At 43.1% G+C, this 24,637-nt stretch overlaps 2 protein-coding genes across 2 annotated transcripts in view; both read left to right on the forward strand.

The window, feature by feature from the left end:
• Nucleotides 1-12,903: 12,903 nt before the first annotated feature.
• FLVCR1 (FLVCR heme transporter 1) lies at nucleotides 12,904-24,322 on the forward strand. The gene is made up of 10 exons (XM_042819158.1): nucleotides 12,904-13,506; nucleotides 15,131-15,275; nucleotides 15,810-15,950; nucleotides 16,253-16,320; nucleotides 16,527-16,630; nucleotides 17,826-17,936; nucleotides 18,236-18,341; nucleotides 18,557-18,668; nucleotides 19,323-19,390; nucleotides 20,818-24,322. Exons 1-10 carry the CDS (start codon nucleotides 12,904-12,906, stop codon nucleotides 20,878-20,880), a joined length of 1,521 nt encoding a protein of 506 aa, XP_042675092.1. The 3' UTR covers nucleotides 20,881-24,322.
• VASH2 (vasohibin 2) overlaps nucleotides 22,197-24,637 on the forward strand; it is a 32,383-nt gene continuing 29,942 nt past the window's right edge. Inside the window, exon 1 of the mRNA XM_042811761.1 lies at nucleotides 22,197-22,283. The gene's annotated coding sequence lies outside the window, so the exon portion shown is untranslated. The remainder of the gene's footprint in view (nucleotides 22,284-24,637) is intronic.

The following is a 24,637-nucleotide window of genomic DNA, read 5'->3' on the forward strand; positions in this document are numbered from 1 at the left end:
GCCTTGAGTTTTGCTATCAGAGAGGTCAAGAAGTGAGCACGGTGTTGCACAGATGCAATTCACAACAAATATACTGAGTTCATCAGAGGTCTTCTGTGTACAGCATTATTGGCTCTTCAATGTGATAAAGATACATTGTTCTTCATTCCACTGACTGGAAGTCACTTGTCTGTGGCCCTGCTAGGACCTGCTTGAAAACCCCAGAAGGGTGGAAGTGCTGAGTGTCAGTCAGACAGGGCTCTGAGCAGGGCAGGTGTAGCAGCTCCAATTCTTTTTGATATGCAGCTTGAGGGAAAGAATGGCAGTCCTTCTACTTTCCCCCTCCTTTTCTCTTGCTTATAGTAACTTAACAGTTGCTCAGATCGTGGTTATTTTGAGAGGGGTGTGCTTTTATTAGTTTTTGAATCGCTCTCAAAGGAAGAACTTAGGATTTGGTCTTATCTGCAGGCCTACTCTTCTGTCTGCCCCGTATCAGGATGTGAAAGGGCAACAAGTCCAATGTTCTGAGATCTTAGAGGGACTTGTCTGCTGTGGATTCGGCTATGATTGCCAGTGTTCTAAAAACTGGATATTGTGTTGTCTCACAGTACCTTGCATGAACTGAAATGTGCTGAAATACTGGGCTGAAATTTGTATTGACTTAAACAGTGAAGAGGTGAATTACAAATGACACTTGTTCTGAGGGCCAAGTAAGGAGGTACAGGCTTTGTCTCCCTGGGGGTTCAGTCCATGACCACTTTTGGTAGAAAATCCAAGAGCAAGAGTATTTGGCTTTAAGATTGGGCACACAGACCATTTTCCAGGTTAGGCTTCTTGTCTTCTTGCTTAAGCATCTTCCTGAATGCCCCTTTGGAAAATGGTTCGTAATGCCCTATTCTGAATTCATCAGATGTCTGCCTTTCTGTGGGTTGGATGAGGAGGAGACAGAATATTGTCTTGATTGGCATATCAGGTTGCTTGCAGTAAATAGCTTAGAGCTGACTACTTCTGCCTTATAGGTCAAGAAGAAGGTTTTGTTTTGTTTTTTATTTGCTGTTTTGAGGATTAAGATGGAGAAGGTGTCAGCCATCCAGTAAAATAGAAATGGGAGCAAAACCTTGTGGTAAAAGGCATACCCACACTGTGGTATTTTGCATTCTGCACTGTGGTAAATGCAATTCTGGTGTACCCAGAATTACTTTATCAGCTTTAAATATTTGTTTCTAAGCAGTCTTGCAGCACACAACAAAACTTGAAGAATTAGTCTATGTTGCAGGGTGCGTGCAGATCAGCACAGCTTGAGTCTCCTGAAGCTTTGACCCAGAGTAGTTAAGGCCATTTGTTATCCTGGGTCTACAGGCACCAGTTCCACTGAATTAGTGAATGATGCAGTTTGCCTCCAGGTGGTGCTAGGGAACAGGTGTGCCATAGTCCTGAATTATATGATATTAATGATGTCACAGGAGATGCTAAGCAGGTGATAACAGGCTACCTTACATGTGCTTCATTCTGACTGTGAAGCATGGGAATGCAGTCATGTATGGAGAAGGACAAGGAGTTGTATCAGCTCTGGGGTGCTATTTGGTTGGCTTTGCTAGCCCTGCACCTGCAGCTGGCACTGAGGGCAGCAGGCTCTGTAAATAAGTTTGTTTCTTTCCCAGGAGATCAACTTTTCTGTGTGTGGCAAAGAGGTTAAGCACATGTGTGCTGAATGCTATTGCAGCCAGTGTGGTTGTCGGGATGAATCCTGTCCCCTTCCTGTGTAGCATGGGCTACTGGAGTAGCCAGGAGTGTGCTGAGGGAGAGATTCAATGGAAGTTCAGCTGAGTGTCAAGTTGAGCTTTCAGGAATCCTGAAGGAAAACGAGAAAGCTCAGAACCAGTGGAGATGCAGCTTTCCTGTTCTGTCATGCCTTTAGCTTGCTGGGCCAGTGGCAGCACCACTGAGCTCTCACAGCACTCCAGGAGCAGAGCAGTGCTTGTGTGTCCCCAGCTTTGTGTCTGTGAAAATCAGGCCACAGAAATATTAAATGAGCTGCCCAGTGGCTCCTGAGGTTCCCAGCAACATGAAGAATGGTCATGTCTGAGCTCTACCCTCAGCAATCATTCTCTCCTTGAATACTCCCAACAGCAGACCTGGTAGTATGGCTTTTCTTGTCTGTCTTGAAGACTATGTAGAGTGATAGAAAAATGAAGAAAGGTTTGTGATTTCTTTGTAAAAAAAAAAAAAAATAGTGCCTTCGGGGTGCCTCATTCATTACTCAGTGCTCAGTCTTTGGTGCAGCTCTGGTGGGTACAGCTCCTGCTGGAGGAAAAGCCCTGTGTCACTTGGTGCTTTCCAAGTTTAAAAGGCAGCACACAGATGGGCATGAGGAACTCCCATGTGTACAGGATTACAGTGAATGCATCGCTCCACACATCATGAGGAGGATGCAGGGTGACAGTGATGTCAATGTACTTTCCACAGAGTGAGCTTGCCGTTCATTTCTGGAGGGCTGCAGATGCAGGGCCCTTCTGAAACTTCCCTTGAAGGCTTTGCTTCTGCCAAATAGTGGGGCAAGCTGTGAGGCTAAGTAGTTTTTCAAGATTTTAATGTGGGAACAAGTCAGGAGGTGACAATAAGGCTAAGCAGATAATATGTGTTATCCTGTTACTCACTGTGATAAGAGTTTGAACAAATTGACCAAAGGCGTTTGCTGGAAGTGTTTTCAGCTGGCTCCTATGCAGTGCATAGATAGACTCTTTAGAAGCAGAAACAGTAAATAATTGGCTGGAAATGCAAGTTTTATCACTAATGAGTTTCTGCTTTTGTTTGTTTGTTTGTTTTTTTTTCATTAATGCTGACTGGGGCCTTTGTTTCCATTACAAAGCAGGAAAATGAATTTAAGAAAGTTACTGGCTTAGCAGAAAGGTTTGTTATCCTTCTCTTTGCTTTCTATATAGAATTAAAAAAGACACAATTGGGATCAAAGAAAAGTTACAGGCTGCCACAGCACCTCATTGTCTCAGTACTTTCCTTTCCAGCAGGTGGTTATCCCTCCCTTTGTGCCCCAAGACTGGTTTTCAATGGACATGAGCTCCCTTCCTGCCCTGAGTGCTAGCCATCTTTTGTGTCCCTGCTCCTGTGAGTCGTGGAACTGTGGAAAAATAACGGTGGAGAGAAAAAAACACTGAGGCACTAGGACATGCAGCCCACTCTGTCCAGAGCTGTTCCTTGTGGCACCGTGATGGGTTACACTTGGGTTTTGTCTCCATTAATGTTAGGAGGGCGTGTTAGGATCTTGGGTTTATTTTGGCTGTGCCAGGGCTGTGTGTTCTGAGTAAAAGCTGATGCTTGGCTTCTTATCAGCCCACCCTCAGCACAGATCAGACAGTGTCTCTGTGTTAACAGAAGAGAACACACTGCACAAGTAGCACAGAGATTTTCTTTCCAAGGGACCTCCACACTGTAGCAGTCCCGCTCTCCTGCGTGTGCCCTGTGATGCTCCCAGCGCAGCCCTGCAGTCCCACCCCACTCCCAGCTGCTTCATTCCCAGCTCCCCATGCATTTTCCTCATCCCTATTGTGGTACTACCCTGTGGGACCAGACCTCCTTGCACTACACTGCCATGGCTGGGAAACTGGAGGGCTGGGGGTTATCTGGCAGGAAGGCCTGTCCTTGTGATGTGCGCTGCTGGAAAGGGAGGCTTTGAAGTTTCAGTTGGCCCAGGCTTGTTGCTATAAATACAGAGAGAGAACACTTTGAGCTCAGAGTTTTTCTGGACACACAACAAAGGAGGAGGAAGCGAACAGAGCACAGTAGGAAGAAGTTAAATGGAGTACCATGTGGGGAGCTCCCATCAAAGCACCCCTGGATAACTCCCCTTCTGTTTTGTGGGACTGTTCCTGCCTGGGGAGCTCCGAGTGGAAGCTGAGCTTTGTGCTAGCACCATGTAACCTGCACATGTGGATGTCAGTACTCTCTGAAAACATCCACTGCCAATCCATGTATGTATGTGGGACTTTATCTGAAGAGGCTCCTTGTATCAGGATGTTCAGAATCTGGAATGAGGCATCTGCACAAAACATTTTCACACACAGTAAGCCAAAGCAAGCACTGAAGTATTTTACTGCATACACAGTGATCCACTAAGAGATCCAAGAAGGACAATTAGCCAGCACATCTCAGATTGGCTGTAAGGTACTTTATGGGCTTTCCACCCTGTCTCCCCATGGAGACCCCATGTTATGGTTCTTAACTGTTTTTCATTAGTACCTGTACTGTCCTCTTGATGGTAACCAGGTTATACTTATCTGATGGGACCTCTCAGGGTTTATACATGTGATAGTCCCAGCTTTGTCCCAAGCTGCATGACACAGCAGAGGAAAAGTCCTCACTGAAGCAAGTGGAGAGAAAAGATAGAGGGATGCTTTCTCTCTATGGGACTTTGCCAGTGATCTCCTAATGCATGGCTGCACCACCCAGCATGCCTCTGGGCTACTTGTTCTTAGAAAACCCCATCTGGACTCCAGCTTTCAGCCCTTTATAGGTGACTAAGGATGGAGGATGAGAGAGAGGTACAAATCTTGTTCTTGTGTAGATCTCTTAGTGCGTTAACACCCATAGCTTAGTTGTGTTATTTTTGTGTAGACTGACAAACCTTTAGAAACAGATTGTTGTAAGGAAGATCTGTATCTGTTTGAAAGCCCTTCTTCTGTTGCAGATAGCAGTTCTCTACCCAGTGGGTCAATATTTAGGAAAAAACACCGGTTACCACCACCAACAAAAAGGTCAGTTTCATAAATATGAACCTCAGGAACATCAAGATCAAATTTCTCTTGTTTTTATATGCGACTGTGTTGCTGTATATAAGCATGCTGTGTGCAGTTCATACACGTGGGGAAGGGTCACAGCTAAATCTACACAGGTGCCCAGAGCACTAACAATAAAAACAAACGAATCTAGTACAGCGTTTCCAAAGATTTTCTTAAACTTCAGATAGGTGCAAATAGGAGCAAGAAGGAAATAGCATTTTGCCTGATGAGCAGATGAGCAGAAAATAAATATTTGGAGAAAATCAGAGCTCACAATTGCTTTGCCATGTGCTGTCCACGTGATCTGGCCATAAAGCCACTCTGAGTGATCGAGAGAGGGTGGTTTGGGATGGAGGTGTCCTCATACAGCTCACTGCCAGCTATTACATGTATACCCTTTGGACCTGGCATAACTGCTGCAAAAGTGAGGCTGGATAATAGCCATCCAGCCAGAGGAGCCTGATCAGAGCAGCATCAGGAGTGAGTCAGTATAAGGGGAGATGTGAAAATACCTTTACACCTGACTTCTGATGTGACTTGTGCTGATAAAATTGTTAAAAAAATAGAGATCAGGATCTGTGGAAAGGTACAGCTGTCCATGGTCTGGGAAATCACTACAGGATAATGCTCTTCTCCTGGAGTAATTCAGTAATTAAGATAAGAACAATGAACTTGCTCAGTGAGACACTCTGCTTTTTGAAGGTATGGGTTACATTGAGCAAAAATGTGTGTTCTCATTCAGCCAGCAAATGATTGCTTCCCTTGAGGGGGAAGGTCAGTATTGCTCCTCATTTTATTTAGCAGTGTGTGTAGGACACAGACTTAGGCACAACTTTGGAGCTGATCACCAAGATGTCTGTGTACCCACTGCCTCTGCTGACAGACTGGTGCCTGCATCTCTGCCTGGACACGTGGCTTTGTGCTCAGGAAGCTCTCCAGCACTGGGCTGCTGGTGCTGTTTGGTGTTGGTCTGGTACCAATGTAATCACAGTGTGTGAACCTTTACTACTTTCCTGGAAGGGAACCTACCCAGCTGTTATCTTTACATTACAAGGCACGATCAGGGTATCTGTCCTTGCAGAGTTCCTGGAAGCCTTTTCAGCACGCTATAATTAGATTGCATGAGGCTCGGCCTTCTGCTTTATCTTCCCGCTATCGTTCTCCAATATCTGAATCAATGCAGAAGGAGAAGTGATTGATGGGGAGACTGTGGGTGACCAAGGGTGGCTTACATGCCATGGAAAGTATCAGTGATGTCAGTGCTCCCTGCAGACCTGTTTTCCTTTGGAGTGAAATTGAGATGCTGGGATTTGGTCAAAGCCTCACGTAGCAGCTTGGAGCTCAGCCTTCCACAGGCTGTTGTTTTTAAGTGCTTTGAATTGAGAGGCTGAACTTCTTCACCTTTGCTGCTACCCACTGAAATACTGCTGCTTCTAGCACCCAGACATTTACCCTGGGAAAAGCTGCACTATCATGAGAGTTACTGACTGTGCAGTGAGGAAGAAAAGGAGGTGACAGTGAGCAGGCACCTGGGGATGTTGCTGAGCATGGTGCACCCAAGCCACCAGCCCAGCTGGGGCTGAGCAGGGTGTTCTTTCACCAGTATGTTCAAGTAACCTATGGCTTTTCATGAGCTCTGTGAGTCTGCTTGCTTTTGTCCCGTGCATAGCTGTCCAACACAGCTTTTGTCCTGCGCGTAGCTCCAAGGGGCTCAAGATCTTACTGCCTGTGAAGAGAAGTAAGCAATCAAAAATTACTCTTAGGACCGAAGTTATTCCTCTTCATTCCTCTCCTAGGGTTTCTAAAAGCTGCCAGCCATTTGTGCCGTCTGAGGTCTTAAGGAACATAAATGATCTGTTTAGCCTGTATTTGCAGTTCATTGGAAATACAGGATTATCTCCAGAAGCTTAAACAGTCTGAATGCCACTCTGGCAGATCTGGTTCCTGTTTTGAATGTTGCTATGTTGATTTCTGTAGTGAGATTGACCTTGTCATGTGCTATTCTGCCTTGTTTTGTTTTCTTAGCAGCACCAGAAATTAATTAAACAGATTCCATGTAGGAGAATGGATCCAAAGAGTGGTTGCTTCTCTTGGTCCAAACAAATAGGTTCAGTCAAAAACAGGTAGGTCAGTCCCCTTACGTACGCCGCTTTAAAACTCTCTTCCTGTGCTCTCTCTAAACTTAATGCACTGAAAAGCCTTAGTATAATGTAACACAATATTTTCTTTTTTACTGGCCTTATTTCATGTGAGAAGAGCCACAAGGATTTGAAAAGATAAATAATTTGTAAATCAGCATGTCAGCTTTCAGGCTGAGATTATGTGATAGCTGCTTCAGTAAAGCATGCCAGTGAATGCATTCATCGACACCTTGGAGAACACCATATGATTTTCCCTGTAGTAAAAGGGAGGAGAACTTTCCCAGCAATGTTCTGGCTTTGCAGCTAATCTGAAACAGTCTGAATCTTGCTGGGCGTACTATAAAGAGAGCTGTCTAAAGGGGTCTTTGAAGAATGCTTGCAGTGCTTTCCCAACAAAGGAGCAGAAAAAGTCCCTTTTGGTGTCTGGATGGCTGAGTTCCTGTTCAAGTGATGTAGGCTGCAGGAATGTTATTGCATTTTCCATAATGTGCTATCACAGCCAGGGGCCGGGGCAGGCATTGTTTTGTTTTAATTCAAGTCTACACAAAAAAAATCCCTCTGATTTTTAGTTATGCTGAGGTCAGCCAACATCTTCCCTATGGAGTAGATGTAGGCCGTTAAGAAACATGGCTCTCTTCCTGCTGATAACTTCTTCAGAGAGCAATTGGGAACTTCAAGCTGTTAGTAAATATTTGGGTTTCCTCAGTAGTAAGAGTAACAACATTTCTCAAGATTGGGTGAGCAATCTGTCTTTATAATACAAGTACATTTCCATACTTGGCTCTCAGTAGATCCAAATCCACATTTCTCTTCCATCTGATTTTTAAAGAGTGTGCACGTGGTTGCGATGAAGCAGGTAGTAAAAGAGAGTCGTGAAACTGAAGTCCTGTTATGGTGTTTTGTCACAAGTGTACTACATTAAATTGCTGCAGCTCTCAAGTTATCTGAGACCTCCTAGAAGCGAAGGTGATGTTTTATCCTTATTCCTTTGAATGATGCTTTCATTGGCCAGTTATTCAGCATTCTACCAAAGCTGTCAGACACATGGCATTTTTTTCTTAATGTTAACATGGCTTTTCTAATCACTTCTGTCCCACAGTCCTTTGTTAACTGAGGCTGATGCCATTTGATCTCTGTCACAAAAGAATTTGAGATTGAGACTGTCTGCCATTGTTGCTGCAGAGAACAGAGTATTAGGGGAAGAGTTTGTGCAGTAACAACAAAAAATGCTTTGAGGCTCTTCTCAAAAGTTAACCACTGTTTGGATGAATGAGTACTTGCTGAAAATGAGAATGTTCCTTAAAGGCAACCCTCTGCATCTCATGATTTTTATTAATTGTTATGAACATGGGCACTGTTGTTGTTTGCTGTTTATAAAGGATTCAGATGGAGGTTACACTTTTTGTGACAGATGAAGAAGCTCTTATCCATGCTGAATAAGAACCCAACACATTTTACCTACTGGATTTGTTCACTTTTTATCTATCTATCTATCTATCTCTCTATCTATCTATCTATCTATCTATCTATCTATTTTAAACACAAATTCTGTGTATGTAACATTTTTTCCCACTTGCTTTGCTTGGAAACTCAGGAGAAAAATTCTGTTACGTATAACAGACTGACAGCTGAGACTACAAAAGGAAAACCAGATGGCAGCACAACAGAAGCACCAGATGTACATTTCTCCATCTTTTATGTGGATGGAGACATCTCAGAATGCTAATTTCTAATATTATTTACAGAAGAGTACCCTGCTTATCATTCCCCATGTTTCAAAATTGAGAACTTTTCTCTGATGCTTAAGTAAGGGTATATTTCTGTGTGCCTGCCAGTATAAAAAATTTGCGTACAGGTCACAGACAAACATCCCTGCTGTGGGCAATTATGTTCCAAAATTAAGGTGCCCAGACAAGCACCTGGAGTTCATCTATGAGCAAACTTCAGTGAAGTGCTTTGTATTGCAGATGCTCATTCTGTGAGAGAGATTAAGGCTTTATGTTGTGGGGAGAGCAGGCGAATGTTGCTGAAATGAGGACTGCATAGGAGGAAGAGGATGTTTACATTTTCCCTGTATTCTCTTAACAGCTTTCAATGAAGAAATTTAAACACGCAACTCTTTAACCGCTTTATTTCAAGTCCAGCTTACTGAGGTTTGTTTGATATCTTGCTAAGATAGTTCATTTCCAACTCAGTTGGAACTTCAGATCTTTTGTTCTGAAATCGCTTTCTTAAGCTGCTGTTAGATTTTTATTATTATTATAATTTTTTGTCTAAAGACAAGTACGCAGTGCATTTCTGCAATGGAGGTTGTCCCTGCAGTGAGATCAGTGTAACTGGGAGTGAGTGCTTTGTAAAATAACATTTAAATTCTTGACAGTAAAGACTGACACGGTTTGAAACATTACAAACAGAAAATCCTGGAAAACTGAATTGTGTGCCAGGAGCACACAATAAAATATTGGAAAATTCCAATTTTATTTTTGAACAAGTGTTGGTGTTCTGGCAGTGTTCTACAGTGCCAGTCCCAATGAAATGTTCAGTTCAGATTCCTACCCTCAGGCTCAAGTTGCACCAAGATACACACACTTATGGATTTCTAGGTGGAGGGCTTAGATGCTGTTGTGAGGTTTGGAAGAAGAATGCGACTAAGAGTGTTAGGAAGCTAATTACGCCTTGAAAGCAGCACTGCATAGCTGACTTTCCTTTATTTTGTTCTATGCTCCAAATGAAATAAAAAGGCAACTTCTGTATGGTGTTTCATCCAAAGAAGGCATAATCTGAAAGATTAAAGTTTGGAAATAGTTATGAAAATACATCACTTTTTCAATTGACAATATATTACAGTAACAGGGTCAGATTTTGGATGAGAGGCCAGATTGAAAAAGGTTAGCAGCAGTTCTAAGCTAAATTTGTCCTGCAAACCTTGACACCAGTCTTCTGTTTTTTGCTTCATAAATTATCCATGAAACATAGAACTCCAAGGATGCACATTTTAAGTGAGCTCTTCCAGTGGCTGTTTCTCAGAGGAGAACTTTCTCCTGCTGTTTAACAATGTCCTTGGCCCTGCTTCTCATGCAAACAGATGTAAATCAGAAGTAATGGTTGTGAAGCCTATGAAATACAGCAGTGTAAAAAGTTAGTATGCAAGTATCAAAGATTTTTCCTACTGCTGTTAATTTGTTCTGCCTTTTCCTTTCCTGTTTAGAAAGGTAATTCTGGAGATAAATCACATGTCCCAGAGATGAAATTGCATTGACTTTACCACGTCAAAGTCAGCCTGGTTTTACTTTACTAACATCAGTGTAGCTGTGGCAGTGATGTACTTAACTTCAAGTTGATGAGTTATGAAGGAACTTACTTCTTTCTGGAAAAAATCCACTTTCCTTATGGGAGCTAACTTTCATCCAGGTGCTCATTCTACTGCCAGGCTTAGGATCTTCTCTAAAATCTCCTGATCTCCACTGCTTTGAGGGCAACATATCCTCTGAGGTGCAAGCCAGGCTGTGCCTCTTCTCCCTCATACCAAGCATCTGCACTGCCTTGTTACGTCCATTGCAATCAGGTGCTTTTTTCACTGCCTCAGACATCATTTTGAGAAAGGTGTTCAGTTATTTCTTCTGTGCGAGATTCCTGTGTTGAAAGCAAACGAAGCTTTGTGTGTTGTGATGCAAAGAGGGTGCTGTCTGTCTGCTGTGAAAGTGAAAGCTCAGACGCATCTGCAGCTCTAGAACAGGTTGAACTTGAATCTCACTCGGAGCATATTCGCCAGCACTAAATCTGCCTGCTGCACCGTCAGCAGTGTAACAGTAGGAAGAAGAAGAATGAGAGAAGAACAAAGCCGCATTTCCTATGTCTGTAGGGGTAAATGTTATCATTGGATGAACTGCAAGGTCATCTAAAATACAACGGAAAAAAAAAAGTTAAATGAAATTAGATCACTGTTTACACCTTCTTTGGAAAGAACAAGAACTATACCTGTGTTCCCCAAAAATTGTGGTCCTTTCCTCAGCTGCAAGGCCTACTACAGAGTGAAATTCTCCTATGTTTGAATGAGCTGGACGGGTGGGAGAGCTCCCAGCTCATCCTAAATACTGAACATTGACTATCCCAGGCCAACCTTGTGCTAAGAACTGCTCTAGGAGCAGTGTAGACGGCTGGGCTCCGATACTGTTGGAAGTATCGAGATGTGGCCTGAAGATATTTTTTCAGCACATCTACTGACATGTTGCACTGACACACCTAAAGTGAAAGCAGTCTCTTCTGTTGCTTTGATGTCTAAGAAGAAGAGGAACCAAAACAAAGTCCTATTTTTAACAAAGCTGTGCTTCTGCAGCAAGTAGCACTTCAACTCTGAAGTCAGCCAGAATAAATGAATTTACCCAGCACCTGATCTGGTACAAGAGAAGTACAGCTAGACCAGGCTTTTTCTTGGAATGAATGAAGGAGGCAAAGAGGGCCTGAATCTGATATAGATAACTTAATTGCAAAAAAAGCAGTTTGCTTATCTGTGGTCTGTGAATTCAAGATTCGCTTCCAGTAGTCTCTAAAAATCCACAGTGCCTGCAGTCATCACTACCGTGTCTTAGCTAAGTGCTCAGGGAAAGCAAATATAGCCAAGTTAGAATTTTGAAGAATTTGTTCATAGTATTATTCATGCTCTAAATTAGATCAGGAACTGTGGCTTAAATAGATCACCTGATGTTAACTAAAATACCAAATCATAATTAGCGAGAAAAATTAAGGCTGGTGGCTAAGCCCGTCTACCACTCATACACAAATCTGATTAGGCTCAAACATATGCACCAACAATGTGCAGTATGTTATTTGCTGAGCACACCCAAAATGATTTCCCACAGAAGCCAGTAACAAACTTAAATATTGTGGTGTTTTCCTAATGCTCTTTGGAGAACAATCCATTTTTATAATGGCACATTGTCCAGAGCGGCAGAATTATAAATCACAGTAGTGTTGCCAGATACCACTCCTACACAAACACATGCTGGGCAAGGTTTGAGGGAGTATCGCTTACTGAGGTGACAAGTGACGGCCTACACGTGCTATGCGTGAGCCACACAGCCTGATTTCTGGGGGGCATGTCACATCAAACTGCAGAGGTTGGGTGGAAACAAGGAATGCTTTGCCTATGGCACTTGATGCAGTGAAAGACCAGGGCAGAGGCACGTTCCCTAGTGCCGGTCCTAGGCGTCCTTTGCCTCCAGTCAGACCTCCATCTTTGCCGTCTGCATGTTAACCCATCAGCGCATTCCTTCGCACCGCAGCTGCAAAGAGACAAAGCTGTGAGCTGAGGGGAGCACCGGCCGTTTCCTTGGAGCTGTCTGCGGCGGGGCGGCAGCGGATGCAGCCTGCAGGGTGCTTGATGGGAGGGTGCCACACACAGACCTGCAGCCACCCGGCCCTGCGGCACAGGGTGCGTAAACTGAGAGAGACTTTACGGGAATGAGATTATGCTGCTGCTCCCTCGGGGACGTTGTGGGGATTATTTACGTCATTTCTGTCTCCATATGCTTCCCATCGTCTGCACTGAAACACTTCCGAGGTTCAGGTAAAAGACTGTAAATGGAGAATACAAGGGCAGCCTGTCGGCAAGCGACACCACTCATAACGCAACTCAGCACCAGGAATAAACAGGGACCGTTCTGTGTAGAAAGGCGGCGGGGGTCGATACAGAAATAGCACCTTCCCGCCGTGCTCTGGAAGCAGCGCGCACCCGGCGCTGGAGCTAGCGACGCGGGGAACGCCCTCAGCGCCGCCGCGCCCCCAGCCCCTCCGCCCGCAGCTGGAGGCAGCCGCGCCCGGCTCCGCCTCCTACCGCGCCGCGCTCCGCCTCTCGGCTTCCATTGCCCGCGCCGGGCGCCCGAGGTTGCTTTGCGCCCGGCGGCGGAGCGCTGACTTCGCGGGGCGGTGAGCGCCGGCGGAGCCAGGCTGAGGCCGCCGCTGCCGGGAAGCTGGGCGGGGAGACGGCCGAGATGGTGGAGGACGGCAGCGAGGAAGAGGAGGGGGAGGCGGAGGGAGAGAGAGGGGAGATGCTGGGAGCCCCGCAGCACAACGGCTTCCTCCCCGGCAAGGAAGCGGAGAACGGCGGCCCCGGAGGATGCGCGGCGGCCGGGACCGGGGCGGGCGGGCGGGCGGAGACGCGGCTGTCGCGGCGGCGGCTGGCGGTGCTGGCCGTGTTCAGCTGCTACTCGCTGGTGAACGCTTTCCAGTGGATCCAGTACAGCATCCTTAGCAACGTCTTCGTCCACTTCTACGGCGTGTCCTTCACGGAGATAGACTGGCTCTCCATGGTGTACATGGTGGCCTACGTGCCGCTCATCCTGCCCGCCACCTGGCTGCTGGACGCCCGCGGCCTGCGCCTCACGGCGCTGCTGGGCGCGGGGCTGAACGCGCTGGGCGCGTGGCTCAAGTGCGCCAGCCTGGCGCCCGGCCGCTACGCGCTCACCATGGCGGCGCAGGCCGTGTGCGCCGTCGCGCAGGTCTTCATCCTGGGGCTGCCCTCCCGCATCGCCTCCGTCTGGTTCGGCCCCGCCGAGGTCTCCACCGCCTGCTCCGTGGCCGTGCTGGGCAATCAGGTGAGGGGCTGGCGCCGGCTTCGAGCCTGCGTGCAGGGGAGGTGGGCTGAGGCGGTGTGAAGTGCCACGAGTCAAGGGGAATTAAGGTCGGAGAGACCTCTGAGGTCATCCCGTCCAACCCCGACCCATCGCCGCTTTGCCCGCTGACCGCGTCCCTCAGTGCCGCATCTCCGGTTTCCTGAACGCCTCCGAAGACGGTGCCTCCACACGTCCCTGGGCACCTGTGCCAACTGCCTCGCCGCTATTTCTGAGGAGTAATGTTCCCCCATAGGCGGTGTGAGGTGACGGTGGAGTGAGGCGGTGGCATGAGGTGCCGGTGTAACTGAGTCGGATCTCCTCACGTCCCCTGCTGGTTTATCAGAGCTGGACCGGGCACCTCTGGAAGCACAGGTGGAGATGAGGTGCTGCTCCTTGTCCTTCCCCTATCACCTTATTCTCAGCCCTGTTCCTGCTCATCTGTGGCAGCAAAATGGTGAAACTCCCACCAAGGTGGCTGGTGCAGGCTTAGGTCTTAGGTGTGGTTTCGTTAAGATAATAGAGGTTGTGTTTCTTGTCTCATGAGTCTGATGATTTATGACTGTGCACTTTGGATTATTGGTAATATTTAGGTTAAGGTTCTTGCTATATTCTACTTCTGTATTAACAGCTGTTCTATTGCTTTCCCACTACAATTAATCCTGTGCCTTTTTGCTATCCACAGTCAGGTTTAAGATTTGTCAGCTACATCTCTGCACTTCAGACACTCAGCTGTCCTTCCAGTGGCAAGGAGCTGCTAGGGCCTCTATTTGGCAGGACAGTGGCCAAGGCTTCCCCAACTAATGCAGAAATTGGGTGTGGGGCTGTGCGTAGTTCTGATGCTGGTGAGGGAAAGGAACAGCAGTGCAGGGATTGTCCCAGATCACACATGTTATCTGTCGAAGTGCTGCTTACTTGCATCTGAAACATGTATCTCTGAGAGTGTGGCTGTTCGCCTGTCAAGGGTTGTTTTGAGCACCATGTTTTCAAAAGTAGTTTCTCAGTTGGGTATAGCAGGTTCTTTCTTGATCCTTCTGACCATAATTCTCTACTGCATGAAGAAGGTTAAAAAAAAATAAATAATGGTGGCACAGGATGATTGTGGGTACTACATAGCACTGCTCTGATGGCCAATAAAAGTCCTACACATTAAGAGAAAGCATAATAGTGTACTCTGTTTGTAAGCTTCATATACTGAAGGGTGAGGGTAAAAAGAAATGAGTTCTTCAGGTGAACACTGAATACTGCTTAAATCTGATGGCCTTTGGGGGAGGGAAAGCAGGGAAAGACTTACAAGGCGAATGCACAAAGGCTGCTTTGAGAGCCTACTGGCACATCTCTGGTGTGAGTGCTCTCTGAGTTGTGAATTTGCCATTCTGACAGTCATTGACATTTTATTTATTTTAACCTGAAATAGATGCAGGTTTTTTTTTTTTTTAAGTCTAAGAATTTGTTCTTGCACTTAAGAATACAGCCTAGTTTTGTATGAGTGGCAGAGACAAGTTGCAGAGTAATTTAAGGCTGTTGTTTCTTGACATTTCTTAATGCTTTATACATATGCCCGAAATGTCAGGAAAATGAATTTTTGTTTCTTTTCTTGCTTTTACAGCTTGGCACTGCCATTGGCTTTTTGTTGCCACCTGTCTTGGTTCCAAATACCCCTGATGATATTGATCTAATGGCACATAATATAAGCATAATGTTCTATGGAACAGCAATAGTATCCACGCTTTTGTTCTTCTTAACAGGAGTTGGTAAGTATTTTGTTCTTACAGTGTGAAAGTACTGTGGCCATAGGGGGTGTTTATGCTGCTGTACTTCGGGCATCTGACTTAGCCCACTGCAGTTGAGTTTACCTCTTCTCAGGTTACTTGTGCTCACTGTCTGTGGTATCAGGGCTAAGAGACAGACGTTACTGTGTGTCATGCTTCACGTGGAGCAGCCTCTCTCAGGACACAGGTTTTTTGCTAGAACCCATGAGGACACTATGATGTAATGGAAATTCTTTCTGTTATTCTTACAATTTAGATGTGAAGGGCTGGGGGTGCTGCATGTGAAGTCAGGCTCTAACTATATGCTGGCAGCAGTGAGATGTGAACAAGTTAATTAACGCATCTATTCTGGCTGTGACTTGTTTCTTGCATGAGGAAAATCTAGAATGTATATTTGGAAGCATTGAAAAGACAAATTAATCCTGTTAAATGTATTGAACTAGAAGACTTCATCTTTCAAGAAAGAAACAGGCATGACTCTGGTAAATACAGATGAAAATCTTTTTTTTCCCATAGTGTTCGAAGAGAAGCCCAAATACCCTCCCAGTCACTCTCAAGCACTCCTGCAAGCTATGCCTCCTGAGGATTATTCCTACAAGCAGTCAGTTATTAATTTGATCAAAAATGTCCCATTTGTACTTCTACTGATCAGCTATGGTAAGTGGTTCTGTCTGGCTGTTGTCTGGCAGAGCAGTTCCAATGTGTGCCAGAAGCATGGTGAGGTTTAATTGTGTTTTTTTTTGGGTGAGGGAGGGATGTCAAACTACTACGTATTAAGCAGCCTATGGAAAACCCTGCAGTATTTGAGATGCCATTTATAGGTCTGGAGAAGAGATGCGTATGGTAGATGAAAGGTTATTCCTCTGGTCTGAGTCTTGGATGCCAAAAGATTAACTCTGTGGTAGCAGATCTGTGTGGCCAGATGTGGGGTGACTGAAGCTGCTCTTTTGCTGTTGCAGGAATTATGACTGGAACATTTTATTCTGTTTCCACATTGTTAAACCAGATGATAGTAACTCATTATGAGGTAAGTATTGTTTTGTTTTTGTTTTTTAATTTTATATTTGCAGAGGTGATTTGGTTTGGTTTCCTTTGTACCCCCCCATACAGTTTCTTGCATCATACAGCTGTGGGAGTCATAGGAATGTTTGCCTTATGACTGCCAAGAGGTCTGAACTTGACTCTGAGTGGAAACAAGTTATTAATGAGCACCATATAAATATTTGTTGAAAGGGAGAAGAAGTGAACGCTGGGAGAATTGGCTTGACACTGGTGGTGGCAGGAATGGTGGGTTCGATTATTTGTGGTTTGTGGCTGGATTACACTAAAACGTACAAGTAAGTGTGGGTAGGCATGTATGGGGCTAAGGGTAGGAGTCTGGTGCAATTATGTTAGAAAAATACTGCAAGTGTGGAGGTGAGCTGATGGTAAAATGCAGCACATCCCTGATCGTCTAGCAGCCTTGATGAAGATGAGTTTCAGAGGCTTCAGCAGAAGTCTGACGCTCTGTTACTGGTTCTTGACCAAAAGAAATGAGAGGGAGTTGTGGAGAATGCAAAGACGTGAAGGATTTTCCGTCTACTGCTGTCTCTGCAGGGAATGTAATGCTATCAAGAAAAGTGTTGTGTGTCCTACGTGTAGTGGCCAGAAGGAACCCAGTAGGGTCCTTCTTCGTGGAAAGCATAAAGGCTCAAAACATACCCTCCCTTGTTGTGTGAAGCACCCAGTTGAGGGATCCCCAGTTCTTGTATGACTGCTGGACCTGTTAAGAAGCACAACATTGGCTTTCATTCGGTGGATGACCATGCAGCAGAACTCTGTTTTGGTGTAAGAGCTCTTGGGTCCATCACCTGTGCTGTGGTGCCCCCTCCAGGAGTGGGCAGTGCTTCCTCTGCTGACAGCAGAGGAGTTCTCCTTTGGTGATTCTCACATGTGAGCACTGTAGAAACCTACAGGATGCTAGCGCTGTAGATTGTTTCTCCATGCCTTTTGGCTTATAAATGAGTGGTGCATGCTTTAATGTTTTGGGTTACATCCCTCATTCCAGATTTAAAATGTTTTATTAATTTTTCTGACTTACTTCTTAGATTGATTTTTTTATTATTATTTTTTTATTTTTTATTATTTTTAATCACTGATATTGATTTGGCTGTTGCTGTTTTGATCTTTATATAATGAATTGTGCTGCAGAATGGCCAAGAGGTGCAGCACAGAACTAAAGGAGAACTAAAATAGTCTTGAGGTAATGGTTTCCTGTACAATTATTTGTTCTTTGAGAGTCTGAGTAGTTCTCTTGGCCTTGAATGAAGCAGCCGTGTAACTAAGGCAATAAGGAGCTGGGGTATGAATGTCTTCTCACTAAAATGCATTATATGGTTAAGTTAGAGTTACAGGAAGCTAATTTAATTATTGTAGAAAGTCAGTTGTTAACAAGAGAGTAAATAATGTTTATATTATTCTTCTGTACTTCAACAATGTGCTATGACCTTATGTTTAAAATGTTAATATGTTTTTATTGTTGTTGCGTTGCAGGCAAACTACTTTGATTGTTTACATTCTCTCCTTCATTGGGATGGTGGTATTCACCTTCACGCTGGACCTCGGGTACCTTATAGTGGTGTTTGTGACTGGAGGAGTGCTTGGGTGAGTGGTGAAAGGAGGCTAGAAGGCTGATTGCAGTTCTGCTCAGAGATAAAGCATTTGACTGCTTTAACTCAGTGTTTCTACTTTGTGTTCTGTCACCATGCTCTCAACCTATGTCTGTGTAGCTAATAGATGTGGTTTATTTGGCAGGCAAAGCAAGCATTGAATCATATTAGATCTTGAAAACAAACAGTTCAGAGTAGCAGATAATTGGGTACCAGGTGTTGATGCTTGATTTTCATAGCCATAGCAACAGATGAAAGCCATACCCATCATTTTCTTGTTTTCTTCTTCAACAGGTTCTTCATGACCGGCTATCTGCCACTCGGGTTTGAATTTGCAGTGGAAATTACATACCCAGAGTCTGAAGGCACTTCCTCAGGTCTCCTCAATGCATCAGCACAGGTTATGTCACCTTATTTATTCAAGTGGTGTAAAGTTCAAGGAAGGCTGCTCTGCTAGAGTCTAAGTCTTCCTTAGATTTGGCTGCTGATCTCCGTTGTGGTGGTGTTGTCCTTTTGAAATATATATATTTTTAAATTATTATTTGGTTCAGTATGATATGGTCTGAATTTGATGACTCTTCTTGATGTGGTACTGATGAAGTGACTTGTTTGTAGATATTTGGAATTGTCTTTACACTTGTTCAAGGAAAGCTTACAACAGACTACAGTCCTCGTGCAGGAAACCTCTTTCTTTGTGCTTGGCTGTTCGTGGGCATTATCTTGACAGGTAATTAAGCAGAAATGTAAGTAAAGATATATTTTAAATGGGGAAAAATGTGGAGTTGAGATGTTTCAAAGACTTAGGATGTATGTGTATTAGTATATGACTTTCTGTCTGGGCTGAGGACCAAAATGACTAGGAAGTGCAGGGTATGTTTTGAGTTTTACATACTTGCTGTGTCCACACGCTTTGTTTTAAGGATGGTGTTGCTAATAGGTGAACAACCAGTCATCACCCATTTCTTGAGCCTTGTCCTGAATTTGTGGCAGATGCTTGCCTTCAAAGTAGGTTAGTGAACATAAGCAAATTGGTAAATGCAGACAGTTTGCAGTTTTTCAAATGTAAGAGATGTTGGGGTGTTTTTTTTTTTTTTTATGTGATGTGATTTAGACAAGCCAGCATTTGGAAGTATGCTGGAAATGACAAAACCACTAAGCTTTGCTTTAGGTACTCATGTTTTAAAAGCTTTTATTGTCATTTTTTTGCATGTGACTTGTGAGGAGCAAGTTCCAATTGTCACCACTTCAAATTACAAAAGTCAATGATGTATTTTGAGTCAGTGCTGAAAGCAGCTTCTTAGTGCTTGCACGTGCCCATGAAATGCATGTCATTACAAAGCTGGAAATCAACTTTCTCTTTTTTTTTTCTTTTTTTCCCCAGCCTTAATAAAATCAGATCTGCGAAGACACAATGTGAATTCAGGGATTATGAATATGGATGTGAAAGCTGTAAGTGGTGACTCTTTTACACTGTGATATTACTGCACTTGAATGGCTGGCTTCTACTGAATTAATATTGGCAGAAAAGAGCGATTGACAAAAACTTCCTGTGTGACAGTTTTGGTGCTGCTTTGTAAGGACAGAGCCGTGTGGGATGCTGCCATCAGATAATGTTTCTCTCCTTAGCTTCCATGAGAAGTCTCTGCTCTCAGATTTTCCTGAATTTTATATGGCTAGTATTCATCTCCTCTTGAGTGTAGGGTTTATTTATTTTTCCATGTTTGTAAGTAGTTTTGTAAATTGTGGAGCTTTTTTTGCATATTGCTTTAGGAGGTCATGCTATAGATGACGTTTTATTTTAAACACCTGCCGTCCCTGTAAGTGAAATCTGTGTCTGATGAACTGAAGTCATGCTGCAGTTCTTATTCTGTGTTTTCATGAAGAGCCATGTTGTTCTTCTCTGAGCACCCTATCGAGTTATGGGAGAATGAACACTGTGCTTCCTGCTGTTTATGAGGTTCCAAGACCATGGTTCAGCAGCTTTTACAACTAAACACAGTCACGAGTTGAACTAAAACCAACACCTGAAACTTTTTTCAGTGTTGTTATTTTCTTGACCCTTTTGATTCAGTTAAGGAAATCAGCTTTCTGAAGTCAGATGTTTTAAGGTCCTTCATATGCATCTTTGTATTATAAAGGCGTCTTGCATATACAACAGCTCTGGTCATCTGCAAGCAGCTTTAGGACTTAAGGTTCAGAAACTTGCAAGTCAATGCCACACAAGCAGACTTTTTTTTTTACCTGAAACCTGTGTGGTTGCACAGTATGACAGCCTGTGTGTTTATCAGCTTGGGTTAGGGTTATCATGGAGATGGACGTGGTGACTTGTACATGGCAGTCCCTGACTGTTCCACTTTCACTCATTACCTTGTTAATTAGCTAGATTGTCACACAACTTCATGAATATTAACCCCAGTAACACAGAAGTGTAGTGTTCTCACCGCAGCATTATCATAGGGGAGTGCTGCCTGTGTTAATAAATGTAGAACAGCTGCCTGTGTGAATAAATCTAAAATAATACCAATTCTAAACCTTGATTAAGATTCTCCCATATTTAAACCTGATGGAGGAAAAAAAATGGAAGTTAATTTCCACGTGATAAATATCTATATGCTGTAAATGTATGTTTTAAAGTTAAACTAAGGAAGCTCAATTCCATGGATTTTTATTTTGGTTCTTTTTTTTTTTTTTTAATCAGAGAGAGAATGGAAAATAGAGCTTTCTGTAAATGTCTCTTCTAGTTGATAAACTACATGTACTATTGTGGTCTAACATACTGTAGTCTAACTCAATAGTTACCCAAGAGTACTGAGGTTGAAAGTGGCTTTGGCTGTACTACAGCTCAATTCTTGATTACTGCTTTCTTTTTCCCACAGGTACCAGTTGACAATCCAGAACGTGAAACTTGTACTGCATTAAAAATTCAGTCTGATTTGTAAGCCTGAAAGAAGATGGCTTAGAAACGCACAATTTCTGTTGAATGCTTAACAAAATTAGTATAGTCACTGGATTTATGTGTATGAGTAGTAAAATGTGTGTGGTGATTTTGGTGACAGTTATGTGGACAGCTATGAAGATGCTGACTTCATTTTGCCCAAGATATAAACAATAGGACTTTGTATGGAATATTTATTGTAACAGACTACAAGTTTTGCTGTTTCGTTAATGAATCACAGAGTCGCAGGGGTTGGAAGGGACTTCTGGGGATCATCAAGTCCAACCCCCTAATGCTCTCCATCTTGGGAAGAAGTGTACGTTCAGGATGCACACCAAAATGTGCATTTGGAATCCTGAAGTACAGTCATGATCAGAAGTATCTTCTCCCCAGGAAATCAGAAATTAGTTAATTTCTTGTTCAGGTCTTTCTAGTGCTTTTGCCAAGTCGCAGTAGGTAGCTGCATGACTGGAGGGTATTCATACTTCTTTTTAATGTCTCTGATGTAAGACAGTATTTCCTTCTGGGAAACTGTCTATAGCACAATTCTGAAAACGTGATAACTACAATTATGTGTGTTGAGTTTCTTTTGCCTTGAAACTTCTTGATAGATACTGGAAGATGAGAGAAAATGGTTTTTTTGTAGGTTCTTCAAGCATTTCTGGGGAGATTTAAAGAGCTTCCTACTAGGTATGTTGAAGAAAATACATTTCTTATTAAATAGAAAGAAAAGAAGAAAGACCATTGATTTATCTATCTATCTATGGTGAAGTATTCACAGGCAATGGAATATGATTGCACAGGTTGCCTCCTGAATATTTTGAGTGCTTTCTCAGTTCAAATGAGAGGAACATGTGTTTACAAAGAGATGGTGCCTTTACGAAGTAAAGAAGATCCTTGCCTCATCTTGAGTTTGGCCAGTGCTGCTGAAGAAATTCCATTTTGCTTGTTAAACCTCCTGAATGTTTGTGGAGTATCTGAAAATGTGCTCTACCTGTTGTATTGTGTTTTTTTTTTTTCCCCCTCCATTTATTTCTCTGTGTTACGTTGTATCATTTGTCTCCTGTAAAATTTTTGTGCTCACTGTGTAACTTAACAGTAAATAATGTCTTGTTCCTCACAGTCAAGAGCTGTGACGGTGACTGAAAGGAAAATAGTGATGTTTCTCTTTGTCTGATGAAATACTTGCTGTTTAAATAATGAGTCTTAGCTACTAAGTACGCTTCTTTGCTTTTGTATTATAATTGTTTGTATTATTATTTCTCACTGCAGTGCTACTGATATTATTCTTCACCCTGTGTACTATCTACCCAGCTACAGAACTGACATCCCTACAGTAATACCGAGGCTCTTCTACTGAAAAGTCCAGCCAGAGTTAGCAGCATTGAGGCTTTAGCAGCCTTTCAGGTGAGCCTGCAGTTTCAGTGCCATCAGTGATGCAGTCTCTGTGTTCCTACAGCTGTAGTGCCATCCGGCAGGTTGAATCCTGCTTGAAGTTTTTCTGTGGGTTACAAATAGATATGGGGAACTTTGCAACTCCCAAGATAGTCTTGCAAGGTGTTAAGTATAATTAAATGCTTTTCTTCTGCCTTGTTTCTCTAAAGATTTAGAGATTTTTTTTTTTTAATATATAAACAGAACCTGTATTTGTAGCTTTCTTAACCTAGCCTCTAAGCTTTCCTCTTAAGTTAGTGTTTTGTGTGATAAATGCTTCAGACATGAGTAGGCTGAGTGGCAGTGTATGTATCTGAAGAAGCCAGGCATATCTGAACACTGGTCTTTCCAAAACAAGCCCATGCCTCTGCCGGAGCCAGCACTAGAGGGAAAGTGGGCGTGCTTTGTGGCTCCTGGAGAGGCAAGCTCTATGAGAGGAGTCCTGTGTGAGATAGCTGAAAAGAGATGTTCAAATGGCAGGCAAGAGGATAGGAGTGGAAGTAGAGGTACCTTGTTTATCTCAGTTTTTACATGGAGTGACTAACTGATACCAGCTGCCCCGTTCAGGGATGTACACATTTGCAGCCTGAGTGAGCAAAGTGAAAGTTCCTTCCTTTTGCTTTCTGAATGATTTTTGCCTTTAGAGAAGTGGTGACACTATGATACATACATACAAGAATTATATATATAACTCTTCCACAGAATACAGGTATACAGAATGGATGTGCCTTCAGACGTCCAGTAGTGTCTTTGGCAGCATCCAGAATACTTTCTACATGTCTGCTAAACACTCTAAAGTTGAGCTCTTAATTTATTTTGGAAATTCCTTTCCCTACTAGATTCCAGTCTGTTTAGTTGTTTTCAGTTGGTTATTGAAAACTATTCTAGCCCTACTGGCTCCTTGTGTTTTTCATCTTCTGCCAAATTACTTGGCTGCCCTATGAAATTGTCCAAACAAGATTTTTGGCATGCTAAAAAGCCTGCAGGGTTCCTGAAAAGAAAATATTCCTAATAATGAAGACTTAATTACATCCTAGATTTAATGCAGATCAGAAGGAACTTGAAAGTCGGAAACCTGTGACTATTTATTTGAAAGCTATTTCTGGGCAAGGACTAAGTATAGAAATAAAAGGCTAAGTGGCAAAATGAGGAACAAATAAACCAATATTCTTCTCATCTTTTCACAAAAAGAAAAAAAAAGAGGTTCTAGTTTGTGGCAGAAACTGGTTTGGGGTAGTTGGGGCTTTATTTTTTGCTTTCTGTTTGTTTGTTTGTTTGTTTTTTAATAATATCAGTCAAATGTGTCTGGAATTGGAAATAGTGTTTCTGACTTTCTGAGCCATCAGATTGTGGCTCAGCCCTCTTCTGGCAGAGACTAAGAATCAAAACTGCTTAAAGAGTAATCAATCCAGAAATGGGATCGTGTGTGCCAGCTGTGAGAGGACAGAATCAGAAACCATGTAAGGAGAGCCATCCCAATTCCATGCATTAATTTGTGCTTTAAGTTTGCTCTTCTGGCTATCACAGGAGCGTGTGTCTGCTGTTACCAACTTACGATTCCTAGTGGAAAAAATGCTTTTTGAAAAAGCTTTGGACTACTGTGTGTATGACTGAGTGAAATTGGGTTAAGTCATATGTATTGCTCTCATTTTCCATTCCGTGAACTCAATAGTTTTACTTTGTGAATGGGAATATGGTGTTGGTTTTTATGTTGCTGTACTTGTAACACTTTCTGGAGCATTAGAGACTACAGACAATTCATAGCCCACAAGCTAAGCTGTTGTATCCATGTTTTATCCCCCCAATGTGCTGCCTGAAATCTGTGAAGAGAAATTGTTAATACACAGAATAGGGTGGAATAAGCAAAAATATGCTTAAGAGAAATGCATTTTCTTGTAAGATCTGTGTTATATACTGCTTGTCTTTGTTCTCTTGGAGATTGTGAAGATTTTTGCTGTAATTTTTGTTATTGTCCTATTCTTTGTTTCAAAATAAAGTTTAAAAAACAAAAATCCCTATGAATATTCTCTGAATGCAGTATTGTACATATGTATACATGTGGGTGAAATCATTCTTTACCATTACATGTCACTTACAAAGCTTACAGCGTACAACTTGATTGGAGCAAAGCTGCTGGTACAGCTGGTGTGTTAGATTCATTTTGCCCCCCTCCAAAGCTATCATTTAATGTAGGAAAGCTAAGCTTTATATGTGAATTTTGTACTCTGCACTTAATAAACATGCATGCATTCATATACAGACTGGATGTTTTCACATTACCCAAGCATTATACACAAGACTACTGGCTTACAGCGAAATCTTGTCAG

Source organism: Centrocercus urophasianus, unplaced genomic scaffold (genome assembly GCF_019232065.1).
Source record: "Centrocercus urophasianus isolate 14NV4802_14NV808 unplaced genomic scaffold, USGS_Curo_1.0 seq_10, whole genome shotgun sequence".
Classification (NCBI taxonomy): domain Eukaryota; kingdom Metazoa; phylum Chordata; class Aves; order Galliformes; family Phasianidae; genus Centrocercus; species Centrocercus urophasianus.